Raw genomic sequence first — 9,463 nt, 5'->3', positions numbered from 1 at the left:
TTTCAATGTTTGCCTGATACACCTCCGCGCGCATGCTGCTACAGGCCGAGGATTTTTAATTTCGCTGTACAGAGAATGTTGCACCTGACTGCAATACAGCAGTCTGAAATCTGCATAGAATTCACTCTCTGGTGTTGACAGTGATTCAATGTGTTACATGGGAGTAATAGCACTACAGGAGGTGTGATAAGGCTGCAGGCCAATGTCTTTCCAAAACCATGACGTTTGATACAAGGCAATGGAACTGAAATAACCATTTTTTTCTTTATTTGTTATCTGTGCTTGTTGGAAGCTAGGAGGCTTTACTGGCAGTGTCTTAAGTAAATCCTCATTTCAGACCACAGGCAATTTAGACTGCACTGGTCATTTAAAAGCAATTTTCTGCCAGCAGCTGCCTCTGAGTACTAATGATAGATCATTATTCTCTCTCTCTGTCTGCGTGTTTTGTGTGTGTGTGTGTGTGTGACAGGATGACTTCCTCCTGATCCACTTTGACAAAGGACCCTGTCGAAACAAACTAGGCCACTCCAGGTCATCTGTCATCTGGCACAGAACACAGGTGAGTTGCAGTATGTTAGCACACTCACTGTTCTCCTTCATAACTTTCTTTCTCTTGCTCTCTTTCACACACTGGACTTCACGTGTTTAACATGAATACACATGGACGGTGCTCTGTAAAAACACTGGTCGGTAGGAAAGCACAGGTTGGTTCATGTGCTCTAGATGTTGGCCCGTTGTTGTTGGTAAGAACATGTCTGACATTGCTATCTTCTAGGTAATTTCCTTTGTATGTGTACATTTACTAGTCAATGGGTCATAGTAAAGCTTTTAGTTTGGCGCAAATGTGACGGGTTGCTCAATATCTTGCGTTACTGGTAAGATAGTAAGTTACAGCATGCATAACCATGTTGTAACTGACTGTCTCCCGAGTTGCGCAGTGGTCTAAGGCACTGCATCTCAGTGCTTGAGGCATCACTACAGACACCCTGGTTCGAATCCGGTCTGTATCAGAACCCGCCGTGATTGGGAGTCCCATAGGGCGGTGCACAATTGGCCTAGGGTCGTCCGGGTTTGACCGGTGTAGGCCGTCATTGTAAATAAGAATTTGTTCTTAACTGACCTGCCTAGTTAAATAAAGGTTAAAAAAATAACATAACACTTGTCATACATTGGGAAATCAAATGAAAGTCCGTACGTCCTTTAGAATTGTTATTTTAATATTAATTGAATGCAACAACAAAAAAATGTCATCTTACATCACCGTCATTTTTCAGCTATAACTACAGTAACTTTGAGCACATATCTATTCATAGACGAGCACGTTTCCCGTGTTTAATAGAGTGTTGTGACTGCTAGCTTACACACTGACATCTGTTGCCCAGTGGGACAGGCTGAGTCATTTGAGCATGGTTACAGCTTGTGTACTGCACCTCCTGTACCTTCTCAGCCCGTACAACCTCACTGCTTCCTACGCAGCCCGTACAACCTCACTGCTTCCTACGCAGCCTGTACAACCTCACTGCTTCCTACGCAGCCCGTACAACCTCACTGCTTCCTACGCAGCCCGTACAACCTCACTGCTTCCTACGCAGCCCGTACAACCTCACTGCTTCCTACGCAGCCCGTACAACCTCACTGCTTCCTACGCAGCCCGTACAACCTCACTGCTTCCAAGGACCTTGTCGCTCTCTCGAACTCCTCATGAATACCTAACACATGGCCCTTATTCACAAAAGGAGTGCTGATCTTGGGATCTAAAAGGCAACACTGATCATAGATCAGCACTTTTTATGAATAAAGGCCCTGATCTGATAGGGCTAATCCTGCCTTGATGAAATCTCAGCCTTTGTGTCTGACTTCAGATCAGTTCTGGGATTGTGTCCACTAGGGATGCCATAAGAGGAATGAAGGTCACCTCTCTAGGCTTACTGTTCTCAGACCAGACATGGTATATTCTATATGATAGCATTGTCAGGGTTTGTTCATATGGGCAAACAGGATATCATGTTAATACAGGTATACCGGCACAACTAAAGGTTAATGTGGTGCTCGTCTGGGGAATTCATGCAAATATTAATACCTCCACAAGAGGAAGAGAACTGAAACACCCAAGAGTGAATCTCAACTATGATATTTATCCATGCTTGGTGGTCTTTAATTAAAATGTCTTTGTCAAAGGATATTATGTTAAACCATCTAGCTGACTGTCAAAATGGTCAATTTTCTGTTATTTTTAGGTTACTATATCTCACTCTCTGCTGTCTTGTCCTTGACAGACCTGCCCTGAGGTGATCCCCAAAATGACTCTTGCTCTGAAACTGGCAGAATTGCATTATGTTATTCTAAGGCGTTCTTCCCTGTAAATGCATGTTTTGAATGCCATTTTGTTGCTGAGGAGATGTTGGGCTGGAATCAGATGCCACCATGTGGTGACATAGGGAACTTGCACAACAAAGATTGAAAAGAAAAGGGATGCCCAGCACTCACACAGGGGTTATGTTCAATAAGGCCAAACGAGAAAATGGTTTGAGAAGAAAAGTGAAAATGGCTTGGAGTCTAATTATCATGTTAAGGGATTCCGCAGATGTTAGTCTTCTTCAACGTGTTTTCTCTATAGTGTGTTGTCCTTTTGATATGTTTGCTATGTATCTAAAGAGTGTCTTATTTGCTGGTGCTTCTGTCTTGTTGCAGTCTCTCACCCTCTTACTTTCTCTCCTCCCCTCTCCCCCCTCTCTCTCTCCCTTCTCTTCTTTCTCTTGCTCTCCTCTCTTGCTCTCACTCTCTCCAGGTGGTGGGGATCTTCGCTGGCTTTGGCCTGCTCCTGCTGGTGGCCTCTCCCTTCCTCCTCCTGGCCACACCATTCATCCTCTGCTGCAAGTGCAAGTGCAGCAAAGGAGATGATGACCCCTTTCCCACCTAAACCTCACCCAACCAACACAGGCGGGTGAAGAGTCCGCCCCCCCCCCCTCCCCCGCCGTGGGCCATTTTTTTCTCAATTTTTTTCCCCTATTGCCTCCCTCCAACCTTGGAGTGCTGCTTCATTTAATGGGACTTGGGCCTAGCCACATCCCAATCCATCTCACTCCACAGTGTCATGGTGGGATTGGAGGAGGAGGAGTTGACCCCATGCCCACTGGCCTGGTAGAAGAGGTCACAGGTCAGACTTTGAGGAGGACAATTATGCCCCTCTCTGTGTGGATTTGGAGGCTTGTGTAAGTATACTGTAGCAGGGCCACTCTGAGGCCTCGGCTGTGCTTCAGGCAGTACAAGACAAGAGGAGGGTGTTTTATCAAGATGAAGGATAAACCCATTAGGATGTCTTGATCAGGGTTGGGCTTCATTCTAATTGAAGGCAGTCCATTGAGGAATTAAACAAAAATTCAATAATTGATAAAATTGCATTTATTTTAAATTACTTCTCAATAAACTTAACTGTAAACTTTTTATTTCAAAAGTTTTTACATTTCAGAATTTAAAATTCAAATCACTTCCATGAATTGACTGCCTTCAATTTGAGTTGAGCCCTAACCCTGTTCTAGATTCTCTCCTCGGGACATTTTCAGGCCGGAACAGCTTGAATCGGAGGACCTTTCACTTGAACTCACTTTAATCAAGTTTTGTTAGTTTGTCGAACACAAAGCTCCCTCCCCCCTCCCTCCACTCTCTCTGTGTAGCTGTCAACATACAGGAAGTAGCACTGGAGTTACATGATGACCCACGTTTTGTGTTCACTCTGTTTGCACATGAGACTCCCGTTTGTCACTTTAAGGACCGGGGCGGGAGTTGGGACGTTTTCTCTCTCACTCCCCTTGTACAGCACGTTCTCTTGTTGATGTCAGTGTTTTTGTAATCTTTCGCTCTGTTCCAACTATCAGCAAGAAAGTATTCATTTTACAAACTGGATTTGAACTCTTATGTGTCTACAGGTATTTGTGAGGGTGTCCCAAACTCACTCTCACATCCCAATAAGATAATCATGGGCCTGTATTCACACAGTCTCAGAGTAGGACTACTGATCTAGGCAAGACTAAACTAATCCTAGGTTAGCACGCTTACTCTGAAACACTTTGTGTATACAGGCCCTGAACCTTAGTGTCGTCATCCACACAGACGGAAACAAACTATTTGGAATCAACAGAAGCGACTTCTGTTGTCAAATGGAATACCTGAATATAGATGTCATGCCGTTTTAATTCAGAGTTCCTCTGAACCCAGATAAGCATATTGCTTAGCCAAATAGAACAAATAGTTTTAAATAAATGAGAAAAGTAGCCAAAAAGCCACCTTTAGTATTCTGAAGAAGAAAAACAAATTCTTGCAAAAACATGTCTTTTGTCCAGTTCCGTCCTTGTGAAAGCACACTTAAATCAGTCAGTCACAATCAGTCATTAAAACCTGTTTATTGTCAGGTAGAACATAAGAGATGAATTCATGTCTCTCTGATACAAAGATGTCTCTTCATATCATCCATATCACATTGATGTTGGTCGTATATATCCAACTACTGTAATGAACAATAATCCTATACAATGATTTTTGTTGTGTGAACTAGTGGTTAAACTTGCATATGTTAGTGGTATGGTTGTCAATGTTTTCATTGGGAGAAAGTCGAGAGCTCACTCTCTCTACATGCAGCTAACCTTGGCAGGGCTATCAAAATGTCAAACACTTCACTAGACTGTTTTGGACACATCCGAAAGCTGCTCTACACATCACTGTATCTATGCAAGCTTGTGCGTTTCCAATTTTACTAGGTCTTGCTAATAGTGTGGTCATATCAAGCTGTCCAGTATGTTATACCACAGTCCCTGTGCCATCTCTTCATACGGTAGTGTTTTACAATAGGGTGGTTGACTTGCGTCAGATGTAACATGGTTGATTTGACCTATCTGGGAAGCCATACATTAGTTAATCACTGTCATTTGTCCTCATGTTGTTCCATTAGACTGTGGTGAGGATGCATGTAGCTACACCGTTTCTCACTCTGAAACACATTTAAAAGGGCAATCTGCTGCATCCATTTTTGGACTTTTAAATTCATAATATATAGCCATTGATTCATGAAGAATATAACGGTCTCATGAGCTTAGTTCAACTGTATAACCCCATTGGAAACCAAACTATAAGCTTGTTTTACTCATTTGTAAACACTAATAATTCTATATCCTCAAAATGGTTAACTATAGTTTTGATATTTAATGGAGGGTCAGTCCTTGCATCCATAGCTGTTTTATGCATTTCTACTGATTACCAAAACAGTGGCAGGGTGCCCACTCATTTTATTGCTTGAACTGAAGATTGACCCTAAACTCAAGAGATGAGTCATTATCATTCCGTCCATCACTTACCTACCTGGAACACACACAGAATACTGAGAAACTCTTCAGAGAAGTCCCTGATTTTAAATGTTGCTCTCCTTGTAGAATTCAAATAGGGGCTATGGTAGTTAATGGAACTAGCATCAGAGGGGCTATGGCAGTTAATGGAACTAGCATCAGAGGGGCTATGGCAGTTAATGGAACTAGCATCAGAGGGGCTATGGCAGTTAATGGAACTAGCATCAGAGGGGCTATGGCAGTTAATGGAACTAGCATCAGAGGGGCTATGGCAGTTAATGGAACTAGCATCAGAGGGGCTATGGCAGTTAATGGAACTAGCATCAGAGGGGCTATGGCAGTTAATGGAACTAGCATCAGAGGGGCTATGGCAGTTAATGGAACTAGCATCAGAGGGGCTATGGCAGTTAATGGAACTAGCATCAGAGGGGCTATGGCAGTTAATGGAACTAGCATCAGAGGGGCTATGGCAGTTAATGGAACTAGCATCAGCTATCACCTTACCTCATGGTAGCCATTCCTTTAAAAACAAAGAAAATCTTAGCCTAAATGTTTGAATACCTCGCCTGTAGCCTCGTTTTCTTCTAACCCTTAATGCGTCTCAGCCTGTAATTCCAAAAAAATTCTGTTGATCTTATTGACCCTTCTTTTCTGTTAGTAAGGAATATAAAGGTTTCAACTGAACATGTGGATCACTGATCTGACCATGTCTTTGTATGACAATCGTGCCAAGAAAGTCTCTTGTGGGTGGCAATGGTGAAATTGAATGGTGTAGAGTAAGTGAATAGTTTGAAGCGTCCAAGAATTTGTCAAATAAAAGCTGCGATCTTGTTTCCATATGGTGTGGATGTTAATGTTGGAGATTGAGCCTTGGAATACTCTATGGTATGACGTGTACTATTGTTTTGGTTTTCAAGATGTAGTATGTTAATTAAATTCTGTAGTTCTTTCTGGAATTGTTGAGTTTTTGAATGGGTTCGGAGATCAGAAATGTAGCTGCTATTTCCAGGTTTCCTCAACTCGGAGACTTGGAAGGACGGCATTGCAGGACTATAGGAAATTTAACACTCAACTTGTTTCCACTTCTCTTATCATCCGTTTGGTTGAGCTGAGAAGAAATCTTGAATATTTGTTTTCTGACTCAACTGATTTAGGTTGCTGGCTTTTCATATGGTTACACAGTATCTACCAATCAAACTCCAAGGACTCGTACAGTCATTGGTGTCATCTGGTTTCATTCAGCATTATGCAGCAAAGGGCCAAAAAACATACATTTAAACGCCATTCACCTTGAGGTGAGGCCATGCATGTTGCACAATTATTTTCTAAGATTTGATACTTCTATTGCTTTGGCCACATTTCTACTGAGATAAATGTAGGTTGTCAAAAAATTCCGTTGCTCTTGTTTTTAAAATGCATGTTGTTCTCTACCATTACTATGCGTTTTAAGAACCCATACTATGCCTCTTCATTTTAGGGACTGAAACAAGTCCTTAAATTTCAGAAGTTTTCAGTCATGACATACCGGTACTCTTTATCCTGGCTTTTGAAGTTTGCCTTTCACACTTAAGATACTGTACGTAGGTTGCCTTTGTTATACTTGTTCTGTTGGCTTTGATGCAGTTAATCATACGTTTAATTACTTTCAACTATTTTCAACTTTTCAAAAGATGTAACCTTTTAAATTGGCATGTGTGGATATCCTTCGATAAACCAACATTGTACTTCTCCCATGTATCTACTGTTTCACTAACACTGTGACATGGAATAAATGTGGTTGTTTTTTGTGATTCGCGTCGCCTCTGGACATAAATGCATCAAGCATATTGACATTGTCTAATTCACAGTATGGTCATCCAGAATCGTACTGCGCTGGTCCTTTTTAGCAACTATGGGGGATGTGTAAGCAGACCAGCCCAGTACAACTTGACTTGGTTTGGCCATATGATGTAAATAAGGGAATACGTTGAGCACAATGTTGAAAGCGGTATTTTCAACTTTTCAACCTAAAAGTCATATTTTTGCTCATAGGGAAGTTCTCACTAGTCCTCATCGGTCCCAGGAACATGACTGGTGTACGTGCGCCCTCTGGTGTTGAAAGATGGATGGTACATTTATGTCAAACACTTAATAGGATATTTTCATTCCAGTCAGTGCTTGGGTCATGTTAAATATCACTGAAAAGAGATGTGCAAATGAATTTAACAACCTCCCTCAGTGTGTTGGTCTTATTTGAAGGGAGACCTATCCAGTAAACCTTGGCTTTTCCATTACTTATTGTATGGATCTAATGTTCTTTCTAGGAGATACATAAAATAATACACATATGCATTGAGACATTCAATCAAATCTATTCATAGTGTTGCTGCTGACCTTCCCCTCTCTGCCAGTTCTTGGCTTTTCACTGTGACAGGTTCTCAGAATAAGCAAAGTGTACCTATAATCAGAATAGGCAGCCTTAATTTTCTGGTACCAGCTCATAAATAAAAGCTGTACCATTCATATCAATTAAGTATGTTTGTATGGTACCATTCGCAATGTTTTGGTCTCAAGGTATTGTATAGCTTTTGGGTTAAATGCATACAGAGTTGAATGTATGGAGGCTATAATAACTGCGACATACAAGAAGCTATGGAGTACAGTGGCTTGCGAAAGTATTCACCCCATTCTTCAAGGCAAAACTGCTCCAGCTCCTTCAAGTTGGATGGGTTCTGCTGGTGTACAGAAATCTTTAAATCATACCACATTCTCAATTGGATTGAGGTCTGGGCTTTGACTAGGCCATTCCAAGACATTTAAATGTTTCCCCTTAAACCACTCAAGTGTTGCTTTAGCAGTATGCTTAGGGTCATTGTCCTGCTGGAAGGTGAACCTCTGTCCCAGTCTCAAATCTCTGGAAGACTAAACAGGTTTCCCTCAAGAATTTCCCTGTATTTAGCAGCATCCATTTCTTCAATTCTGACCAGTTTCCCTGCCGATGGAAAAACATGCTGTCTCAGGGTGATGAGGTGTTGGGTTTGCACCATACATAACCTTTTCCTTGATGGCCAAAAAGCAGAATTTTAGTCTCATCTGACCAGAGTACCTTCTTCCATTTGTTTGGGGAGTCTCCAACGTGCCTTTTTGGAGAACACCAAACGTGTTTGCTTATTTTTTTGTGGCCACTCTTCCGTAAAGCCCAGCTCTATGGAGTGTATGGCTTAAACTGGTCATATGGACAGATACTCCAATCTCCGCTGTGGAGCTTTGCAGCTCCTTCAGGGTTATCTTTGGTCTCTTTGTTGCCTCTCTGATTAATGCCCTCCTTGCCTGGTCTGTCAGTTTTGGTGGGCGGCCCTATCTTGGCAGGTTTGTTGTGGTGCCATATTCTTTAATTTTGTTTTATAATGGATTTAATGGTGCTCCGTGGGATGTTTGTTCAAAGTTTAGGATATTTTTTTATATCCCAAACCTGATATGTACTTCTCCACAACTTTGTCCCTGACCTGTTTGGAGAGCTCATTGATCTTCATGGTGCCGCTTGCTTGGTGGTGCACCTTGCTTAGTGGTGTTTCAGACTCTGGGGCCTTTCAGAACAGGTGTGTATGTACAGTTGAAGTCAGAAGTTTTGTGGAGTGGTTGAAAAACGAGTTTTAATGACTCCAACCTAAGTGTATTTAAACTTCCGACTTCAACTGTATGTACAGTTGAAGTCGGAAGTTTACATACACCTTAGCCAAATACATTTGATTAGTGAAATAATCTGTTAACAATTGTTGGAAAAATTACTTGCGCCATGCACAAAGTAGATGTCCTAAACGACTTGCCAAAACTATTGTTTGTTAACAAGAAATTTGTGGAGTGGTTGAAAAACGAGTTTTAATGACTCCAACCTAAGTGTATGTACATACAGTTGAAGTCGGAAGTTTACATACACTTACGTTGGAGTCATTAAAACTTGTTTTTCAACCACTCCACAAATTTCTTGTTAACAAACTATAGTTTTGGCAAGTTGGTTAGGACATCTACTTTGTGCATGACACAAGTCATTTTTCCAACAATCGTTTACAGAGATTATTTCACTTAAGTTACTGTATCACAATTCCAGTGGGTCAGAAGTTTACATACACGAAGTTGACTGTGCCTTT

At 41.6% G+C, this 9,463-nt stretch overlaps 1 protein-coding gene across 3 annotated transcripts in view; it reads left to right on the top strand.

Annotated features, from left to right (window-relative positions):
• Positions 1 to 7,126, top strand: part of LOC115172834 (probable E3 ubiquitin-protein ligase RNF144A-A) — a 77,378-nt gene extending 70,252 nt beyond the window's left edge. For all 3 annotated transcript variants that reach the window (XM_029730627.1, XM_029730628.1, XM_029730629.1), the window contains 2 exons: positions 470 to 559; positions 2,789 to 7,126. In XM_029730627.1, the coding sequence (XP_029586487.1) occupies positions 470 to 559; positions 2,789 to 2,920 (222 nt within the window). In that variant the 3' untranslated portion in view covers positions 2,921 to 7,126. The remainder of the gene's footprint in view (positions 1 to 469; positions 560 to 2,788) is intronic.
• The last annotated feature ends 2,337 nt before the right edge of the window (positions 7,127 to 9,463 follow it).

This window comes from Salmo trutta, chromosome 33 (assembly GCF_901001165.1).
Source record: "Salmo trutta chromosome 33, fSalTru1.1, whole genome shotgun sequence".
Taxonomy (NCBI): Eukaryota; Metazoa; Chordata; class Actinopteri; order Salmoniformes; family Salmonidae; genus Salmo; species Salmo trutta.
Note: the sequence above shows the minus strand (reverse complement) of the source record. Positions and strands in the feature narration are given on the sequence as shown.